This window comes from Hypanus sabinus, chromosome 21 (assembly GCF_030144855.1).
Source record: "Hypanus sabinus isolate sHypSab1 chromosome 21, sHypSab1.hap1, whole genome shotgun sequence".
Classification (NCBI taxonomy): domain Eukaryota; kingdom Metazoa; phylum Chordata; class Chondrichthyes; order Myliobatiformes; family Dasyatidae; genus Hypanus; species Hypanus sabinus.
The window spans coordinates 2724631-2747227 of record NC_082726.1 but is presented as its reverse complement, the minus strand read 5'-3'; the positions used below and the strand labels follow the sequence as shown (position 1 = coordinate 2747227).

Below are 22597 nucleotides of genomic sequence, written 5' to 3'. Positions count from 1 at the left end.
TATTGAATTAAAAACAGATTGGGATACTAACAGGAACAATGTCTAATTGTGCCGGAAACCTGCCAGTCTAGCATACCAATGTCCTGAAGTAACAAATTATCAGAGTTTAATGTCTTTTCAATAGTCAATTGTGTCAATTAGATGCCATTCCTCTCAAGAGATACTTGTGAGAATGATTTGCGAACAGCTGTGTATTTCAGAGGAGGTGTCAGTGGAGTGGACTCTGACCTTTGTTGGTACAGTTGCATCTCCTGGGATTTCAGCTGCTAACAATGAAATCATCTTTCTCTGCCACCTGTAATGATTATTCGTTACAGTGAAAGAAAGCTTTGTAAATCAGGGACACATATCCTCACAACTTGACTGTGTTATTGTGGTGAATCTTTATAAGTTGAGCATTTGATAAGTAAAGTGATACTCGCAGATCAATAATGACTTCTGTTGAAAGAAATGAATCAGAATCCAGTTGTCTATTAATGGAAGGAGAAAAATTCTTCTGTGACAATTCAACAAATGTGCAGAGGGTGAGAACATCAGCACTGCATCAGAGCAGAAGTGTAAATTCTGACAATTGCACTGAAGCCTTCTAAAAAGTAATAAAAGCAGACCAAAAAATAACAAAGAGGCAAAAATTCTTAGGTAAGTGTAGCAGCAATGGCATTTTATTCATAAAGTGGGGAAAAGGCAAACTTATTATTAGACTTGAATAGACCTCATGTACAAGGGATGCCTAGGGAAGAGTAACATCTCTGGTGAAGGGGCTTGTCAAATCCATTCTGGGACAGCTCAATCACCTTTGGGCCCCATTGGACACTCAGCTCTCCAGGTAGCTGTTAGCATACAACAGCAGCTACAACGTTTTGACAGTCAGGCTTAAACAGGTCAGGGTAACTGGAGGGCCTCATACCCCAGTGAGATAGGGATATGCCCGTCCTAGTATGTGACATCAGCTCCAGCACACTAGGCAGATGAGTTCAACAGTAAGATCCACTGCCCGGAAGGTGGTACTACAACACCTTGTGGATGGTAAAGGGGATGTTGTCAATGCATTCCACTGCAAGAAAGAAAGACCCCAGTTGTGAAGACTACTCGTACCACTGGACCCAGACATCTGAGATTGAGAGAGTGGAACTACCCCTGTGCAATAGTCTTCCATTTTAAAAACTCTACCCTCATTGTCAGATATGACACACAACCAACCACAATAAGATGGACTCCTGATCTCACAATCTACTTGGTCATGGTCTTTATTTTATTTATTTAGAGATACAGCATGAAATTGACCCTTCCAGCCCTTCAAGCTGTGCCACCAGCTACCCACTGGTTGAACCCCAGCCTAATCATGGGACGATTTACAATGGCCAGATAACCTCCCAACCAGTACAGCTTTGGATTGTAGGAGGAAACCCACACATTTCTCAGAGAGGACATACAAACTTGGATGGATTGAACTCCAAACTCTGAGATGTTATAGCGTCATGCTAACCTCTATACTTTATCTGCCTGTACTGCACTTTCTCTGGAACTGTAACACTATTCTGCATTCTCTTATTGTGTTTCCCTTGTGCCAGCTCAATGTACTGATATGATAAATACTCTGAACGAATGACATGCAAAACAAAGCTTTTCACTGCACCTCAGTACAGTAACAATAAACTTATAACCAACCAATTAAAATCACATTCCAGCACTTCAACAGAAAGCATATAAAATCCCAATAGCACAGAGTATTTTTAGTTCTGGACAGCTTAAGCAGGGGCAATACCCTCTGTGAACCCTGCCAGAACTTTGTAATTTTCAGTGAAATCTTCTATTTCTTGGTGTCAAACTCTGTCCCAATCTCTCAACAACTCTATAGAAGGCCAATCAGAATTTACAATCCCAAAAGCATGGTAACAGATCATTCTAGCTCAACGAGCCCTCACCACTATAATAACGTTAAGCTAAGTGGTATTGTGCTGCCCTTTTTGTTAGTAAGAATGTAGAGATGTTTAAGATAGGGTTGGGAGACAATTCCAACAAAGATAAATACTGCAAAGCCTCAAGGAGTTCAAAGCATTAAAGGACCGGATACATTCAATGCCAAGTTAGTTCATACTTTTATCTTACCTCCTCTAGTCTCTTATCTCGTGCTTTCTTTCCCCGTCCCTCCATCATGTGTAAACCCGAAAGAACAACAAGCTCAGGTTTAAATTCCTCCAGACTTGATATAAGGGTCTCCAACATTTTCATTTCTCCATTCGACACATCGTGGGAGAAGATGAAGCGATTGGCATGAGGTGCCTCAATCTCCCCCCAGTTTTGCCCTACACAAAAGAGCCTACATTTAGCTTAATTCTTCTCAACAACAGACATTGGCAATATATAATAATCCATGTGTCAGTGCATTTGTCATCAACTTTTCCCAGGCAGCTATCACTGAATGCAAGGCTGTGGACAAGAGGTGGGAAAAGGGGAAAACGCATAACTTGTTAAAACATCAAAACATTCCCTGACATTTTAAACTCTTGACCAGAGTTTTTGTAACTTGAAGTGACATTGCTAGTAAATTCCCATCGAAGGGCTCTATGTCATGTCCATTTGCATGCTCAAGTAGTCAAAGAGGGTTATCGCTGGTCAGCACCCCTTCCAAACTCTGGAAGCTAAAAGAGGAATCCTAGAAAGGTATTATCAACAGAGTAAGACAAGCAACTCAGAGCCAACTTGGCAATTGCAGATCTCACACACAACAATGGAATTTTTTACTTCTGTTCAATCTGGGGAATCTACTGATAAGGAACAACTCAGCTTTGAACACAAACTGACCACTATTCACATCAATTTTTCCTGTCCTATTCTTTTTCAATCTTGGTGAGACTTCAATCCTCAATAAAACATAACATATTTGGCCTTCAGTTTTCTGAATTTTCTAGCTGGACATCACACTGATGCTTGTTATGATGTTGTCACACATTCAATGTTTGCTGTTCTTCCTAGGTTATAGTAGTAACCACATTTAAAGATATTTCATCGGTCCAATGCTTTAGAACATTCTAAGAGTGGAAGGTATAGTCGGCCCTCCTTATCCACGAGTTCTGCACACATGAATTCAACCAACTGCGAATCGAGAAAACCTGGAAGTGCTCTTCCAGCACTTGTTGCTCAAGCATGTATAGACTTTTTTCTTATCATTATTCCCTAAACAACGCAGTATAACAACTATTTGCACAGCATTTACATTGTATTAGGTATTATAAATATTCTAGAGATGATTTAAAGTATATGGGAGGATGTGTGTAGGTTATCGTGCATCAGGATTGAAAAAACTTAAGTTCTCTAAGTAAGTCAGAACAGGTACATCTGGTATTTAGCGTCAGTTAGTCAAATGTTTGTCTTAGTATATATTATATATTTTAGCTTTCTATGCATATAAAACACTTAAGAAATGTATGCATTTCAATAATTAAACCACTGCATTGCTTAGTAATAATTGTAGCTTTCATCGGGGCAGGGCCTTTCTCACTTTATCCTTTAAAATTGTTCTGATCGTTGACCAACTGTAGCCTAACGCTTTTCCAATGACTGATGCCATTTCATCTCCTTCCGATCGCTTTATTATTTCCACTTTATTTTCAATCGTGATTATTTTCGTGAACAGAAACACTGCGGATTCAGAGCTCCTCCGGGTCCTAAAGACCACCACACTGAGACAGATAAAATAAAGGTCTGGGGTTCTGCTGGGTCCTAAAGTTCACGGCACTGAGACAAGTTAAATAAGGGACTTGAGCAACCGCGTTTTTTGGTATCCGCGATGGGTCCTGGAACCAATCTCCCACAGATAAGGAGGGCTGACTGTATAAGTAAGCAATGTAATTGTGAAAGGCATCACTCACCATTGCAGTTGCTCTTTGCAGACTCTGGATTTGCTAATAAGGTGTGAAGTATGCAAAGGGCTGTGGCTACATCCACACTAGACCGGATAATTTTGAAAAAGCCAGTTTTGCGTAAAAATAATAGGTGTCCACACTATGCGTTTTTGAAAATAACTCTATCCACACTGAAACGGGGATTTCTGCGAATCTCCTCCTCCTGCGCACGCGCAGGACACATCTACCGAAAACAAGTGACATGTTTGGTGTCGAATCTCACTGTAAAAGTGCACAGGAGAACTTAAAACTAAAAAAAAAACAAATACTGGAGCATACGGCGGCAACCGACATGGAGTTCATGGACAGATTGGCCCAGCTGACGACGAACATTGAAAAACTGACTAACTCTGTTGCATTAATAAAGCCCTTTGTTAAATGTATAAAACATGTCTGCATCAGTGTTATCTTGTATTTCCATACAATGTTACATTAGGCTGTTACACATCTATTGTCAGAGAAGTACTTGCATAGATAGGTAAACCACCTTCATACAAGCAAGGACAGAAAACAGGGCAAAGTGAGTATAGTATACTTATTTATTCAGTAAGTTCTGTGTCGAAGTATTTGGTGAGCACATTTCTAGCTCTTTTGGCTTCAGTCTCTTTGCCGTCTGTTCCGAAATTGTTAGGTTGCGTTCAAGAAAACAATGAAATGGCACGCTGCCGTCTGACAGCGTTTTCAGAAGTCTCTGGTTACCCCATCCACACTGATCTGCCCGAGCAGCATTTTCAAAAATACCCACCCTGGAAATTGTTTCTGAAAAGCTCCGGTTTCGGGAGATGAAAACGCCGTTTTAGTGTGGACAGAGGGTAAAAACGAAGAGAAAAAGCTTTGGTTACAGATTTATCTGGCGTAGTGTGGATGTAGCCTGAATCCCAGTTCATCCACGGCAGCTGCATAATAAAGGACTCTCTGAGCAACACGCTGTTCCCAGGAACAGTATGCTGCTAGAAGGTCATCAGCTCGGTGAAGGACACCCTTTGGTCTGCCAGAATCCTGTTGGTTTTCGATGGACAGTCAGCAATTCAGGTCGAGACCCTTCATCTGGACTAAGGGGAGATGGCCAGAATTAAATGGAGGGAAGGGGTACAGCAAGAGTTGGCAAACAAAAGAGGTTTCAGATTGGGAGGGGTGGTTGATAGGCAAATGAAGATTGGCCTATAACTAACCCCCTCCCCTACTTGGATCCACCCATCACCTATTGCCACTTGCTCCACCCCTTCCCACCAGCTTTCTATACTGACACCCTCCATCTTATCTTTCAAATCTCAACCTGAGATGTCAACTACCCATTCCTCTCCAGATGCTGACTGACATGTAGAGATAAAATTACAATATGGTGACATTAAAAAGCAGTAGCGATTAAAAAGATTGCTCAACTCTGCACTCACCAGTCTGATATTCTAGAATGAGATGAAACTCATCCATTTCCTGCAAAGATTCTGGGGGAACAATAATCCGATCATCCAAGAGTTCCTGAAGCTTGGGACCCACAGGCCCACATAGAAGCACCTGCAGCCAAAAACAGAATAATAATGCTTCCCAATATCTAAACAAGCGGGCAAAGAATGGCTGTGAAAAAGCAGCCCGGCTTATGCTAGCAGTACTGGTTAACTCCACATACAGCTGCGTCATTTACAGACAACTCCAGGTCTAAACCCCATCAGATCATGGCAGCTGATCTCATTTAGGCCACAGTACTGGCTCAAGATTCAAATTTATATATCAAGTGTACATCAAAAAGATACCAGGATGGATAGAAGACTGGCTGACTGACAGGAGGCAAGGAGTGGGAATAAAGGGGCCTTTTCTGGTTGGCTGCCAATGACTAGTGGTGTTCTACAGGGGTTGGTGTTCGGACCACTTCTTTTCATGTTGTATGTTAATGCTGTGGATAAAGGAATTGATGGCTTTGTGGCCAGGTTTGCACTCAATACAAAGATAGATGGAGGGGCAGGTACTGTTGAAAAAGTAGGGAATATGCAGAAGGGCTTAAGACAGATTGGGAGAATGGCAAAGTGGTAGAGGAATACACTGTAGGGAAGCACTTGGTCATGGAAGAAGAAATAAAGGTGTGGACTATTTTCAAAATGTTAACTTGCAGGTTGAGTCAGTGGTAAGACAGATGAAATGTTAGCATTTATTTCAATTCAAGATTACCTCATGTATTTCAAAACATAGTGAAATGTGACACTTGCATTAACCAACATAACCAAAGGCTGTGCTGGGGGCAGCCTGTAGGTGCTGCCACACATACTGGCACCAACATAGTATGCCACAACACTCAGCACTACTCGCAATGTTTGGCAATGATCTCAGAGGACGACAGGGTTAGTGTACCTTTCTACAGTCAATAGTACCAGTACTATGATGTCCCTTTCACATTTTATACATGAATGAAGCCATAAATCAAGAAAAACAAATTGAAAACATAACTACCCTCTGGAAAGAGCACCCACTCAACCTGAGCTGAGGGAGGGCTGACTCCAGTTTAACCCATATGTTCAATAGACACTTTATTAGGTACTTTGCTTATTAATGCAAATAATCTAATTAGACAATCATGTGACAGCAACTCAATGCATAAAAGCATGCAGACATGGTTAAGAGGTTTAGTTGTTGTTCAGACCAAACATCAGAATGGAGAAGGAAAAAAATGTGATCCAAGTGACTACTATCTTTTCTTTCAGTTAGTCCTGACAAAGGGTCTCAGCCCAAAACGTCGACTGTACTTCTTCCTATAGAAGCTGCTTGGCCTGCAAAATCAGCATTTTGTGTGTGTTGCTTGATCATTACATGAATGATTCTTGGTGCCAGACGAGCTGAATTGAGTATCTTATAAACTGTTGATTTCCTGGGATTTTTACGCACAACTGTCTCTATAGTTTACAGAGAATAGTGTGAGAAACAAAAAAAAAATCAATGAACAGCAGTTCTGTGGGCAAAAATGCCAGATTGGTTCAAGCTGAAAGGAAGTACCTCAAATATTTTTTTACTCAAAAATACTCAAAAGCTCAAATGACTTTCCCTTTCAATGTTCTTTTGAAGACCAGGAGTTACACTCTGATTTTGGTACTTTGCAGGAATGGGTCCTGCTCTCAGGCCCTTAAGACCGGCCACTTTTTGATATGCCAAGCGCGTCTTCAGGGTACTGGATCTTCTTCGCTCTGGAGACAGACAGATTCAAGGTTGGTGCTGCCGAAAATGACTGATGTGTGTTACTAATGTGCCAGAACTCTGAGGGGCTGAAGGGTACAAAGTCCTTTTTGAGAATCGCAAGATCGCTATTAATTCGGGTCTGGGACCCAGGAAATGAGAGAGAATCCTCAAGGTTTTGGAATGTGTCCTGGCCTCAGCAAGACAAAGCCACGGATAACAGCCATTGTCTCTTGGAGACGGAATTGTGTATTGAATACTGTACTATTCATTGAAGCCCTCAGGAGATGACCAGAGTGGGCTGGTTGAGGAATTGCATCATCTCAACCTGATTGACATCTGAGATCCCGTGAGTAAGGATAAAAGAGGGTCTGGGGAACAACCCCTTCAGACGCACCAGGAGAAACGCTAGAAATCCCGTGACAGCGTTTAATAGCGACAGCCAGTGGGGGGCTCGCATGCGTCCTTTCCCTTTGCCTGGGATTGGGGCCTTACCACGGAAGAACGGCTTAGCTAAAAGAGAGGCCACAAGGGAACGGCCACACCAACGAGACTCTGAAGGATCGAAATCATAAAAAGAAAAAGCTGGAAAGTTTCTAAAAATCTCTCTCTTGACTCCAACCAAAGGCTGCAGCCTGAATGAACTGAGTGACTTTTATATTTCCATCGGACAATACATTATCCCCTAGACAACGATAGAGCTTATTTCTTATTGATTATTGATTATTATTATACCCGCACTTTTAGATTTAGTATTGATGATGTATATTATCTGTATGTTTGCATTGATATTATTTTTGTGTGTTTTTACTAATAAATACTGTTAAAAATAGTACCATCAGACTTCAACGGACCTCTCTATCTTTGCTGGTAAGTGACTCAATTACGGGGTTCGTAACATGTGTCATGGGAGAACAAGGAAGACCAGAAGCAGTTGGCTGTGTGCCCAGAGCTCAGGAAAAGCGATGCCACAGACTTTTAACACCATAAATCAGTGAGTTGTTTTGTTATGTCTCCCCTCTTGCCGTGCCTTTACTGGGAGGGGGAGAGAAAGAGAGAAAGGGAGAGGGAGGGAGGGAGATAGAGACTGTGGTATGTTGAAACCCAGGTGAACGAGTAGTCTTTGGGGTACTCTAAGTCTGTGTTTTTATTGATTCTTTGCTACATGCTTGAGTGCGGGGTTGGGGAGGGTGGCTTTGCCTTGCTGCTGCTTGGGGGCTTTGGGGTTCGAACATTTAACGGTCATTCATTCTTCGGGGCACTCCTCTGTTTTTGTGGATGTTTGCTAAGAAAAAGAATTTCATGATGCATATTGTATACATTTCTCTGACATTAAATGTGCCTACGGAATAACTATGTGTTACAGCAGTGACGTGCAGAAAAACATCTCCAAACACAATACATCAAAACTAAGTGGATGGGCTAAGCAGCAGGACCATAAACATATCAGAAGACTATATGACATTCGGCCCATTGAGTCTGCTCTGCCATTCCATCATAGCTAATTAATATCCATCTCAATCCAGGCCTTTCAATATTCCATAGGTTTCAATGAGATCCACACCCCCCCCACCAATTCTCTTAAACTGCAGCAAGTACAGACCCAGAGCCATCATAAACTCCTCAAAAGTTAATCTTTTTGTTCCCCAAATCATTCTTGAAAACCTCCTCTGCCAGCACATCTTCTCTTACATAAGAGGCCTAAAACTGCTTGCAGTACTCCAAGTGCAGCCTCACCAGTGGAGCCTCAACATTATGACTTTGGTCTTATATTTTAGAGCTCCAGAAATGAATGCTAACTTTTCATTTGCCTTGCCTACTACCAATTCAACCTGCAAGTCAACCTTCAGGTAAATCTGCACAAGAACTCCCAAGTTCCTTTGCACCCCAGCCTTCTGTCCTATCAAAGTGCATGACTATACAATCCCTACACTATATGGCATTTGCCACTTCTTTGCCCATTCTCCTTCTGCTTCGGAAGGAAGAGGGGACGAAGCTGTTCCTGAATTGCTGAGTGTGCGCCTTCTGACTTCTAAACCTCCTACCTGATGGTAACTGTGAGAAAAAGGCATGCCCTGGTTGCTGAAGGTCTTTAATAATGGACGCTACCTTTCTGAGACACCACTCCCTGAAGATGTTCTGGGTACTTTGCAGGCTCATATCCAAGATGGAGCTGTCTAGATTTACAACCCCTTACAGCTTCTTTTAGCCCTTCCCACACCAGACAATGATGCAGCCTGTCAGAATGGTACATCTATAGATGTTTTTGAGTGTATTTGTTGATATGCCAAATCTCTTTGTTGGGACCAGGTTAGTTCCTCCAAGATCTAACACCCAGGAACTTGAAACTGCTCACTCTCTCTACTTCTGATCCCTCTATTAGGATTGGCATGTGTTCCTTCGACTCAACCTTCCTGAAGTCCACAATCAACTCTTTTGTCTTACTGACGCTGAGTGCCAGGTTGTTGCTGCAGCACCACTCCACCAGATGATATTGCTAGTTGGCTCAATGCTACCTGTACCTCAGCTGATCTTTGTGTCATCGCAAACTTGGCCACAAAGCTATCAATTCCTTTATCCAAACCATTGGCATAGAAAGTGAAAAGCAGTCCTAACACTGACATCTGAAAACACCACTAGTCACTGATAGCTAATCAGAAAAGGCCCCCTTTATTCCCACTCCTTTTCTCCAGTCAGAAAATGCCCTATCTATGCTGGTATCTTTCCTAGAACACATGGGCTCTTACCTTATTAACCAGCCTCATGTGCAGCACCTTGTCAAAGACCTTTTGAAATTCCAAGTACACAACATTCACCGACTCTCCTTTGTCTATCCAACCTGTTATTTCCTCAAAGAATTTCAACAGATTTGTTAGGCAAGATTTCCCCTTAAGAAAACTTTAGTCCATTTTATCATGTGTTTCCAAATATCCCAAAATCTAATCCTTCAGAATGGACTCCAACATCTTCCAAGTCACTCCTTTCTTCTGATTCCTTCACTTCTTACAGTAGCGTGTCATTTGCAATTCTCCAGTGCTCTAGAACCATCCCAGAATCTACTGATTCTTGAAAGATCACTACTAATGCCTCCACAATCTCTTCAACTACCTCTTTCAGAATCCTGAGGTGTCGTCTATCTGGACCAGGTGACTATCTACCTTCAGACCTTATGGCTTCCTAAGCACCTCCTCCTTAGTAACAGCCACTATACTAACTTCTGCCCCCTAACTCGTTCAAATTTCTGGCATACTGCTGGTGTCTTCCACAGTGAAGATTGATGAAAAATACTTAAGTTCATTTGTCATTTCTTTGTCCCCCACACCTACCTCTCCAGTGGTCCAAATTCACTCACCTCTTTTATTCTTTGTATATCTGTTTAAAAAAAATTCTCTCCCTTTATGGCTCTTTTAGTTGCCTTATGTTGGTTTTTAAAAGCTTCTCAATCCTCTGACTTCCCACAAATTTTCCTTTTATGCTGACTTTGACTTCCCTTGTCAATGTGGTTGCCTCATCGTCCCTTTAAAATACTTCATCTTTTTAAAATTTTACTTTATTTACTGAGATAGAGTACAGAATAGGACCCTCAAGGCTCACCACCCAGCAATTCCCCAATTTAATCCTAGCTTAATCACTGGACAATTTACAATGACCAATTAACCTACCAATTGGTACATTTTTGGACTGTGGGAGGAAACCCACATGATTACTGGGAGAACATACAAACTCCTTACAGGCAGCACCTGTTCTGTGAAGTGTTGTGCTAACCACTATGCTACTGTGCTGCCTCTTTGGGATGTATCTATCCTGTGCCTCCCAAATTACCTCCAAAAACTCTGTCATTGTTCCTGTGATTGTCCCCTTTCAATCTACTTTGGCCAGCAATGTCTCGGAAATTCCCTTTACACCACTGTAAGACTGATAGATCTGACTTTATCTTCTCCCTCTCAAACTATTGAGTGAATTTTATATTATGATCACTGCCTCCAAAGGGTTGCTTTACCCTTAAGCTCCATAATCAAATCTGGTTCATCACACAACATCCAATCCAGAACTGCCTCTCCCCTAGTAGCTCAACCATAAGCTGCTCTGAAAAGCCATCTCGTAGGCATTCTACATTCTACAAATTCGCTCTTGGGATCCAGCACCAACCCAATTATTTTCAATCTACCTACATATTGAAATTCCCCCAACTCTCTCGCAATATTTCTTAGCTTTATTCACAAGGATGCTATATCATCTGATCCTATGTCACCTTATTCCTCTCCCTACCCGCCTTTTAACACAAGGTGTATCGTTGGATGTTAAGCTCCCAATTATGATCTTCTTTCAGCCACAACTCAGTGATACCCAAAATATCATACCTGCCTAGCTCTAAATGTTCAACAAAATAATCTACCTTCTTCCATATATTGCTTGCATTCAAATGTTACACCTCCAGTCCTGTATTCATCACTCTTTACGATTTTTCCCGTTACACTTCAATTTTGCTCTATCATCTGCCTGTCCTTCCTCAGTCTCACTACACACTGCATCTACTTGTATACCAAATCCCCTATTATCAGCCCCTTCACCGAGTTTCCTATTCCCCCTGCTAAATTAGTTTAAATCTCCTCAGCTCTAGAAAACCTGCCCACAAGGATACTGGTCCCCCTCAGGTTTGGGTACAATCCATCCTTTTTGTACAGGTCATACCTTCCCCAGAGGTGATCCCAGAAATCCAGATATCCTCAGCCATGTATTCATCTGCCAAATCATCTTACCCTCACTGACGCGGGACAGACAGCAATCCAGAGATTACCACTCTGGAGGACCTGCTTTATAGCCTTCTATGCAACTCCCTATACTCCCTCTTCAGGATCTCCTCCCTTTTCCTACCTATGTCATTGGTACTAATATGTATCACGACTTCTGTCTGCTCACTCTCCCCCTTTAGACGCTGTGGATCCTATCTGAGACATCCCTGACCTGGCACCTGGGATGCAACATACCATCTGAGTTTCTCCTTCATCCATAGAATCTGCCGTCTGCTCCTCCAGCTATGGATTCCCCTATGACTACTGTAACCCTCTCCTCCCCACTTCCCTTCTAAACCACCCAGTGCCAGAGATCAGGTTGCTGCAGCTACTTCCAGGTAGATTGTTCCCCACCCAGCCCCCCATCCACCCCCCCAACAACACCCAAAATGGTATTCCTATTATTGAGGGGTCAGCCAGAGAGCTACCCTGCATTGGCTGCCTATTCCCTGTCCTGGCAGTCACTCGGGTACCTGCCTCCTGCAAATTAGGGGTGACTACCTCCCTGTAGCTCCTATCTGTCACCTCCTCATTCTCTTGTATGAGAAGGTCATGGAACTGCAGATATAATTCCTCAACACAGTCTCTAAGATGCAGCTCAACACACTTCACGTACATGTACATCAGGGAGATTGGACGTCTCCTACAGTTCCCACATCTCACACAAAGAACATACCACCACCTCTGAAACCATTCTTAGCTATGATAGACAAAGAAGAAAAAACTTACTAGAAAAACTTACTTGGATCCTTGACCTGTGCTTGCCCAAGCCTGTTCTCACCAAACCCTGTTGAGCCAAAGCCTCCTGCTCCAAAATGGCTCCTTTGCTTACACCACCCATTTTATTGGCTCAAATAAAACTCACTCCCAATGAGACTTGACATTTTCAAATGGCTCCTGCCTTGCAACAATCTTCACTCATTCTTTCAAAAAGCCTAAAAAAGTTACCACTGAGTGTAGAAGCGGGTAGAATAGATGTCTTTTTTTCAGACTGGAAGGACATAACTAGTGGAATGCTCCATGGATCACTTTTTGGTCCTCAATAATTTCCAATATAGTTAATGACTGGAGGGTGGGGGCAGAATGCAAGGCACCCGTCTTTTTGCAGTGATACTGAAAGAGAAAGGAGGCATGCTGTGATGACAATATTTGGGACACTAACGCAGTATATAGACAGGGTGAATAAGTAGATGAAGACTTGGCAGTCGAGTTTAATGGTCTGCCCAGTGCTGTACACAAGAATCAGTGGAGCTGTGCAGGTTATCAAAGGATATAGATCATTGGAAAATTAGGTGGAGAAATGGCAGATGAGTTTAATACAAGCATCAGGTGATGTATTTTAGAAGGTCAAGTGAAACAGGAAAGCGGCAAGTCCTTTAATAGAATTGGGTATAAAAGATGTGTTACTTCTCTAAAGTAACAACACATGGAAAGAGTGGTAAAGGTGGCACATGACATTAACTTCATTGGCAAGGGAGCTGAATATAAAATTTGGGAGCTCATCCTTGGTTATGCCACACTTTTGTGTGCAGTTCTGGTTGCCACACTATAGGAAGGATGTGGAGACTTTGGAGAGGGTCCTGGATATTATTCAGATTGGAGTGTATTACCTATAAGGCTGGATAAAAATGGATTTCTTTCTCTCAAGCATTGGAGGGCAAGAAGGTGGTCTGACAGAACTATCTAAAATTATGCAATGTTTAAAGAGCATAAATAGTCAGAGCCTTTTTCCCCCAAGGTGGAAATGTTAAACTCCAAAGGACCTGGATTTAAAGAAAAAAGTCTGAAGGAGACTTTAAGGAATTGCTTTCTAAGCAGGTGTTCCATCACGATCAGATTCAGGCCATGACACTCAGGGACTTGGGCTCTACTATTTTTTGTAACAATGTTATTCCACTATAACTACAGTACTGAGCAAAAATCTTAGGCAGATATACAGTGCCTGTAAGTAGTATTCACCCCTTGGAAGTTTTCATGTTTTATTGTTTTACAACATTGAATCACAGTGGATTTAATTTGGCTTTTTTGAGACCAATCAACAGAAAAGACTCTTGTTTTAAAGTGAAATCAAGTTTCTCTAAATTGGTCTAAATTAATTACAAATAAAAACACAAAGTAATTGATGACATGTATTCACCCCCTTTAATATGACATGAAATTATCACTGATGCAGCCAATTGGTTTTAGAAGTCATATAATTAGTTAAATGGAGATCAGCTGTGTGCAGTCACGGTGTTTCAATTGATTGTATGTTGAAGAGTGATAGTCTTGAAAGCCAAGTAGCTACTACTGTTCATAAACACAAGAGAATCTGCAGATCCAGAGTAACACACAAAATGCTGGAGGAACTCAGCAACTCAGGCAGCATCCATGGAAACAGATGAACAGTTGACATTTTGGGCTGAGGCCCTTCAGCAAGACCAGAAAGGAAAGGGGTATATGTCAGAATAAGAAGGTGGAGGGACGGGAAGGAGGACAAGCTAGAAGTTGATTCATGAAGCCAGGTGGGTGGAGAGGATGAAGTAAGCTGGGTGGTGACTAATGGAAAAGGTAAAGGGCTGGAGAAGAACGAATCTGATAGGAAAGAAAAGTGGACCATAGGAGAAGGGAAGGAGGAGGGGCACTGGGGAACTGAGGTGAAGAGATAAGAGGGAGGGGAAAATAAATTACTTAAGAAATCTATGTCCATGCCATCATACTGGAGGCTACCTAGATGGAATATAAGGTGTTGCTCCTCCAACATGAGAATGGCCTCATTGTGGCAGATCTGTCATCTAAAAAACCTCACCCTGAGATCAGCAACAGTTTGCTACAACTACAGGGACAACCAGCACTGAATAGACCCAAATCCAGAGAGAAACAGAACCACAAGACTTAACAATATGTATGAGAGAATGGAGCCAACGATGTTCAATGTACACATGACAATAAAAATCTCTAATCACTGACAAAGTCAGAACAATGATCAATGATTGTTTTTTTTTTGTTCAGCAGTGCCAGAATCTGTTCTTTGTTTTTAATAAGGTATTAATTGAATTAATGAATTTTTAGCAACAAGTTGTAGTTTCACAAACATAGTTTGTATTTTTAACTTCTAATGTTACCCTGACACTGTAATTTCCCTTGGGAATAAAGTTAGACTCCACCTGCTGGTGTCAAAGTGATATAACAATCAAAGGTTTATCATCTTTCATTTTCATTGGCTAAGTGTTAAACATGCTATACCTACATCTTCTAATTGGTCCTTGCTTATCTCAGGAATTTCACAGTATAAAAGTGTCTGTCTCTGCAAAAATCGCCATCTTAGATCTTGTCTGTCTTAGTTTTTTGTTCAATAGTTTCGCGTGCTCTGTGACTGTATCTTTGTTTTGAACTTTCAGACAGACTTTATTGATCCCGAGGGAAATTGGGTTTCGTTACAGCTTCACCAACCAAGAACAGTGAAGAAATATAGCAATAATTAAATATAGCATAAATAATTAAATAAAAATGAGTTAATCTTGCCAAGTGGAAATAAATCCAGGACCAGCCTATTGGCTCAGGGTGTCTGACACTCCGAGGGAGGAGTTGTAAAGTTTGATGGCCACAGGTAGGAATGACTTCCTATGATGCTCAGTGTTACATCTCGGACAATAAACGATCGTGAAGCAACAAGTTTTCAACTCATTCTTGGACCCCAAAAAGAAACTGCAGATTGAACATCACCAGATTCGACAGCAGAAATGACATACACTCATTCTCCCACAAATATGCAAGTTATGACCATGGTTTTACAGTAGTAAGAATACAGAAATAATAGACTAACCGACAGGTTCCCATTCGACCCTAGCTTCTGACCAATGAGAGCAGCATTTCCGCCCACAAAGTGCTGTAAAGATGACAGAAAGAATAACAGTTAGGAATGCCTTCATCTCATCAGCAGAGTCAATTCAAGCTGTCAAAGACCATTGGTCTCAATAATGCAAGGGCGTAATCAGAAAACTTGAAACACTTTAATGGAGTCTGATCCACAAATTTATTCTCTCAAATTGTCCCCACCTACACTGACTAAACCGCTGGACATTCACTGTAAAGATTATGAAATAACTGCCTTCGGTTATAATAGAAATATTAAACCACAATTTTAGTGCTCCGTACAATTTTCTATTATTCTATTGAGCCCTGGGGAGAGTTGGCACCTTTGGGCCTATAGCCCAGGGGAAGAGTTGACATCTTCAAAGGTGGAAAAAGTTGTAAACATACAATATTAAAAAGTTAAAATGTGTCCGGAACTTGGTGGATCATAGGTACAATTGCTGGTTAATACCACATGTTTACAGGATCCTGAAGCATTTACAAAAGACTTCTTTGTAAGGACTAGCTCTCAGCTACTAAAGGTATTTTACTACGTGGCTTTTGGCAGCTTACCTAATCAGCCTTTTATAAACTCTAGCCAGCTATTGATTTACAAAGTACAATATAGCTCATTTTAAATCTCACACCATTCTCCTGGAAACTGGTCAACTGTGTTTTGCTCTATACCACAGAAATGTGTAGACTGAAAGACCATCAGAATAGCAGCACCATTTATGTAACATCATTTCATGGACCCATTTCACTCACTGGACCCAGGACTGCAAAAGATAATTTACTTATGCGTCTTAGACGTATTTGTTTCTGTATTATTTATTCAGAGATACAACATGGAATTCACCCTTTTGGCCCAATGAGCTGTGCTGTCCAGCTACTCACCTATTTAACCCTAGCCTAATCTCAGGCCTAATCCATATACTTACTCTATTTTAAATTACACAAATTTATGCATGAATTAAATCTTGCACAATGCATTTCACAACCTCCAGACAAAATGTTATTCACACAATTACAAAAAATTTATGATACAAAAGGCTATTCAGCTGCGCATTCAAACCCCACCCAATTGCAACTTGCAGCAGGTGTGCCTGTATCAGGGCTCTTCAAACACTCATCTAAGTACTGTGTGTGCCTTCACTATTCCCTCAGGCAGAACGTGCCACACCCCATCACGCCTTTCTAATCCTTCTGCCAATTACCCTGGACCCTAGTTTTTGCCCACTGCTAGAGAAATAACTCCTATTTACACTAACAAGACTTTAATTTTAAATACCTAAAGTCTTTCTTCAGCCTTTACTACTCTGAAGAAATCATAGCTCATCCAATCTTTCCTGAAAGCAACAATTTTCTAGTCCTGGTAACATCTACGCCTCACATCTTTCTTGAAATGTGATGACCAGAACTGTGTATAATAGCTCAATCATGATCTAACTGGTTCTGCTTTTATATTTTAAACTTCAGCTAATAAAGCAAGTATCCGTAAGGTTTTTCAGCCACCTTATTGATCTGTCTTGTGATCCAAGTGTGATTGGTTGAATCTACTCATCATTACCCTCTCATTTACTGCTGAGCGTCTTACATCATTTCACTTTCCCAAATGCATTACCTCACACTAAACTGGTTTAAATTACATTTGCCATTTAAACATAAAGCATTGCAGCATAATAAAGCCCTTTAGCCTACAATGTTATGCTGACCTTTTAACCTACACCAAGATCTAACCCTTCCCTCCCACAGAGCCCACCATTTTTCTATCATCCATGTGCCTAAGAGTTTCTTAAAATGCTCCTAATGTATCTGCCTCCATCACCACCTATCAGTACATTCCACACACCCACCACTCCAGTAAAAAAACTAGCTCTGATATGCTCCCCTCACTTTCCTCCAATCGCTTAAAATTAAGCCCCCTCATATTGCCATTTCTGCCTTGGTAAAAGTCTCTGGCTGCTTACTCTATGCCTCTTATTATCTTGTACATCCCACCCTCCTTACCTCCAAAGAGAAAACCCCAAGCTCCCTCAACTTATCCAAATGAACTTGACTATCCACATCTTTCTTCTATCTAAAGCTTTCCTCAGCACTGAATAGCCAAATAGAGTTACAACAAATTCCTGTTTGGTGGAAATTCACTTGCACAGGATAACCTTAACCTTCAAATTCAAATCATCCTACATTCATCTGCTTGTCTCCTCAGAACAGCATATTCATTTCAGAGGCAAAGGCTAGGAGGTTAAACCCCATAAAACAGCATCTGGATGCTGCAGGAGTTCCAGAGGGATTTGTCTCCAAAGGGGTTTGTCTCCAAATGAAACCTTCAACCACTTTTGTCTGTTAGACACACCAACACATCCTCATGCCATAGGTGTGTAAAATAAATAAATTTATCTTTAAACTTAATGTCACCCCTCACACTGGTTCCTGATCAAAATGTAGCCTTTCCCTAAATTCAATAAAAGCTTGTACCTTCAAAATGTTCCTTTTTTTCTCTAAACTACAAACGTGTTGCATTTAAAAACTCCAATTCATCTCATTTTGTCCTGCTGCTTCTACAGTTTTGGGCTTTAACATTGTACCTTCACCCATAGGTTGCTCGGTAAACAAAAGCTGCACCTTAGCTCCTGGGTACTTGGATGCAGCCAGAGCAATGTTCTGAAAGTGTTCCTTCTCAGCGAAGAATCGTTCGGCTGCCACTCCTTTCTCCATGAAATAAGAGAAAGTTTCCCTTAGATCTTCTGTCGACTGCAGTATGTCATGATCCGCTTGATTACCAGGGTTCAAGCCCAGAGCTGTTAAAAGGCCAACGCCGCACACCACCACATCCACACAGGCATTCACCCTGTCCAAGAGGAAGAAGCAGTCAGCACCACCACCACTCACAGCACACCAATACTCCAAGACAAGTGGCTCAAGACATGCTTGTAGCTCTTAACATCAAATGTTGGTCACACCCATGTGTTTTCAGTTAAAATTCAGTAAGTGACAGAAACATACACCACAGAGCCAAGTCCTTATGGTTCACCTCGCCCATGCCAAATGTGATGCTCATCTTACCTGACTACACTACGACTGCTTCCCTTCATTACTTCCCTATTTCTTTCCAAGTTATGTAACAGTACACTGGATTTGTTCTGATATTAATGCAGTACAAATTAACATTTTGTGATACCTCACATTTTTTAAATCTCAGCACATTTTGAATAAACCAAATAAAACTGTATCAACCATTAAAAGTTATCTGGGTTGACTTGATGGGGAATCTCTTAATTCTCTTTGAATCCTCTGCAACTTGCAGAATGAACCACTGATCTAGAACTGTTAACAATTGGCCAGCATCAACAGGAACATTGCCAACGATGGCAACAGTAAACAAAAAATGTCAAAAATCTTCGCCCCAGTGTCAAGAACCGAAACTCAGCAATAGTGCAAGGGCACATCCCATCCACGCCGAGTCCTTATGCTGCAGCCGTCATCCTCTGCTTCTCCTCTCCAATCCTCCACTCATCCCTCAGAAACTGAAAAGGCCATTCAACCCCTTGTGCCTGCTTCTTCATTCAATAAGATTATGACTGACCTTTCACCTCAACAATACTTCCCAGCAATGACCCATATCTGCTGGTTCCCTTCACGTGCAAAAATCTATCAATCTCCATCTTGAATACAAATTCACTAACACACCTTACATGTTGCATTCTGTAATCATGATGTAGTCCCGCCCATACTGATTGGTTAACCACTTTGTGAAACAGCTCCATTCAATCCTCAAGAGTGATCCCTGGCTTTCTATTATTTTAATTCTCTATTATGCTCTCAATCTACTTTTCCTTTGGCCTTGTAATTCTTCCGATCAATCCCATGAAAAACAGAACACACTCATTTTCTGTCAAGGCACGTTGCAGCCCTCAGGACTTAATGTTGAAACCAGCTTTCCTGTTTGACCAAATTGGCTGATTTTGATGCAAAAACTCATACTGGGTATAGCAAGCATCTTTTATTCCACATTTTCTAATTTTTTTTTTTTACTCGCTACCAGCTCTGAAAGTAATCTTGCTTGGGCAACCTTAGTTTTACACTATCAAGCACATTGTTCTCTCTGCAAATTACAACACATGTGCTTGCTCATCTTTCTAATTATAATGAAGAGGCACCACCCAAAATGGTTAACTCCATTCCTTGTGCCATAAATGCTGACTGAACTGCGGTTCACTATCTGTTTTGCAGTTCTGTCTTGAATATAGTGAGAACCTCACAGCCTCCTTGAGCAATGAATCTGAACGGTTCTTTCTTTGGGTGAAGAAATGACTCATTTGTGCCCCAAGTAGTCAACCCTTACACAACAAAGTCTGCAGATTTTGGAAATCCAAAGCAACACACACAAAATGCTGTTAGAATCCAGGTTGAGCAACATCAAAGAAAAGGAGCAAACAGCCAACATTTCGGGCTGAGACCCTTCATCAGGACTGAGAAGAAAGGGAGAAGTAGCCAGAATAAAAATGTGGAGAGTGGGGAAGGAGGCCAACTGGAAGATGAGAGCTGAAGCCAGGTCAAAGGCTGGAGAAGAAAAAAATCTGGTGGGAGAGGAGAGTGGAAAATGGAAGAAAGGGAAGGATAAGAGAGCCCCAGGGAAGTAATAGGCAGGTGAGAAGTGAAAGGTCAGAATGGGGGCAACACACACAAAATGCTGGAGAAACTCAGCAGGCCAGGCAGGACCTTTGGGGAAAAAAAGTATAGTCAACATTTCGTGCTGAAGGATCCAGCCAAAGGTTTCCAGCCCGAAACGTTGACCGTACTATTTTTTCATCGATGCTGCCTGGCCTGCTGAGTTCTTCCAGCATTTTGTGTGTGTTGATCGGATTCCCAGCATTTGCAGGTTTTCTCTTGTTTGAGGTCAGAGTGGGGAATGGGGGGGGGGGGGGGGGAGGAATTTGCTTACCACAAGGAGAAATCAATATTCATACCATCAGGTTGGAGGGTATCCAAACAGAAGAATATAGGGTATACCCAGAAGAAGAAACCAACCAAGATGAGACGTTAGAACCCCTTAAATCGACACGTTAGAACCCCTTATTTTGGGAATGGGACAGCTGGTTTGAGACATCCAGTCAAGACTCAGGTCAACCCTGCATTCACCTATCAAACCTCATAAGAATGTTGTGCTCGTCAATAGGTTACCTGGTGTGGATTTAGGTTCATTCTGCGTAATTACACCTCGCAAGACAAACCAACTATCCTTGGAGCCTACCTCGACCTCTCTGTTTCCTACACCAACTCTACACCTTACATCCCTCCAAGCCTTCTCTCCTCACGTCCTTCCATACCACCCATCTCATCTGTGGACGCCCAGCTACCCTTCGTCTTGCCTCACACGTCCCTCACTCACCCCACGGCCACCTTGGTCCAGCCCACAGTCGGTGGAACGATCATCACGTTCCAGGCCTCGGCCAGAAGCTCCTCCGGCGTCTGTTCCGCCACCATACCAAGCACATTCTCGGACAGAAATCGTGCCACGGTCTCCGGAACCTCTAGCTGAAGGAATGAGCAGAGGAGGTGCAGCCACACGGCGAAGACCACGACCCCGACAGCAGCCCGCCACATCCTGCAGACCGGCTGCGGTCGACCGGAAACAATGCACGTCACGCCCTATTCCCGCGCATGCGCACGGCAGCCAGCCAGTTGCAACCTGTTTCCATGACAATTGGCCTAGCCGCTGTGGAAGCCTCATCAAAACGAAGACTCACAAAATGCTGGCCAAGCAGAATCTATAGAAAAGAGTAAACAGTCTGCCTCGTTCAAAGCTGAAGGCCAACTGTCGAGAGTTAAATCTGAATGAAAGAGTGAAGGAAGTGGCGATAAAATGTGGCCAGGAGCCTTGGACGTAACCACTAATAAGCCCGACGTTTGACAAGCTACACACTTCCTTTCAGTGAACCGTACTAAACCGAGGCTTCATCACCAGGCCTCACCAGCTGGCTGGCGGTGAGAGGGGCCTTCCCAGTCAGATCTTTACCGTACGCTCGGAACATCGTCTCCACACCCCGCTACCCACGGGAAGGCTGTAGAGGGGCGGAATCAGTAACCCACCTCTTTGCACACTGGGTTCGCGGAGAAGGTGTGAAGGAGGCTGAACGGGCTGGTGTCACAGCATCTGCGTACTAGAGGACTCTCTGCTCTGCGGGCTGTTCCCGGGGACGCACACGGAGACAAACATCTGTTGCTGGCAGATCATCAACACCGTGAAAGACGCTCTTTGGTCTGCCAGCGCATCGAGATATGTCCGTGGCAGAATGCTGCCGGCTGAGGGACGCACTGAAACTTGGTACAACCACCGCAAGGGCCCGATAGGGAAGGACCACGGTTTAGGGTTCCACTCCCGTGGGAGTGAGAAGGGGTTGGGTGGCTGGGAGTATACCCTTCAACAATGTACAATATAGATCATCAGAGTGCCACGTGAGTGGCTGAAATTGTTCTACTGTAAATGTAATGGTAACGTCTGCAAAGAATTGAGAGTTATTGAATGGTTTATTGTAAATAATTTATTGTGAATATATTTTAATATAAAAAAACAAGGCTTGTCCTACAGACGTTTCTGCTGCCTTATTCCACGACCAAACAAAAGCTTCAGCAAATCTGCCAGAACAACAATGGCTCCAATTCAGGCCATTTATAATAACGGGGAATTATTATAGTGTGTGGCTTTAAACCACGCAAATAGATACTGGTGGTAATAGAAACATAGAAAACATATAGCACAATACAGGCTTTGGCCCACAAAGCTGTGGCAAACATGTCCCTGCCTTACCCATAGCCCTCTATTTTTCTAAGCTCCATGCAGCCATCCAGGAATCTCTTCAAAGACCCTATCATTTCTACCTCCACAACTGATGCTGGCAG

At 42.3% G+C, this 22597-nt stretch overlaps 1 protein-coding gene across 7 annotated transcripts in view; it reads right to left on the bottom strand.

Annotated features, from left to right (window-relative positions):
- Positions 1-22275, bottom strand: part of adpgk (ADP-dependent glucokinase) — a 37237-nt gene extending 14962 nt beyond the window's left edge. Inside the window, exons 1-5 of one of the 7 annotated variants that reach the window (XM_059945865.1) lie at positions 21788-22272; positions 18320-18545; positions 15663-15725; positions 5300-5420; positions 2110-2306 (exon numbers count right to left, since the gene is read on the bottom strand). In XM_059945865.1, the coding sequence (XP_059801848.1) occupies positions 2110-2306; positions 5300-5420; positions 15663-15725; positions 18320-18412 (474 nt within the window). In that variant the 5' untranslated portion in view covers positions 18413-18545; positions 21788-22272. Of the gene's footprint in view, positions 1-2109; positions 2307-5299; positions 5421-15662; positions 15726-18319; positions 18546-21086 lie in introns of all 7 variants that reach the window. The other 6 variants (XM_059945860.1, XM_059945861.1, XM_059945862.1 and 3 more) reach the window with 6 other exon arrangements.
- Positions 22276-22597: the final 322 nt, after the last annotated feature.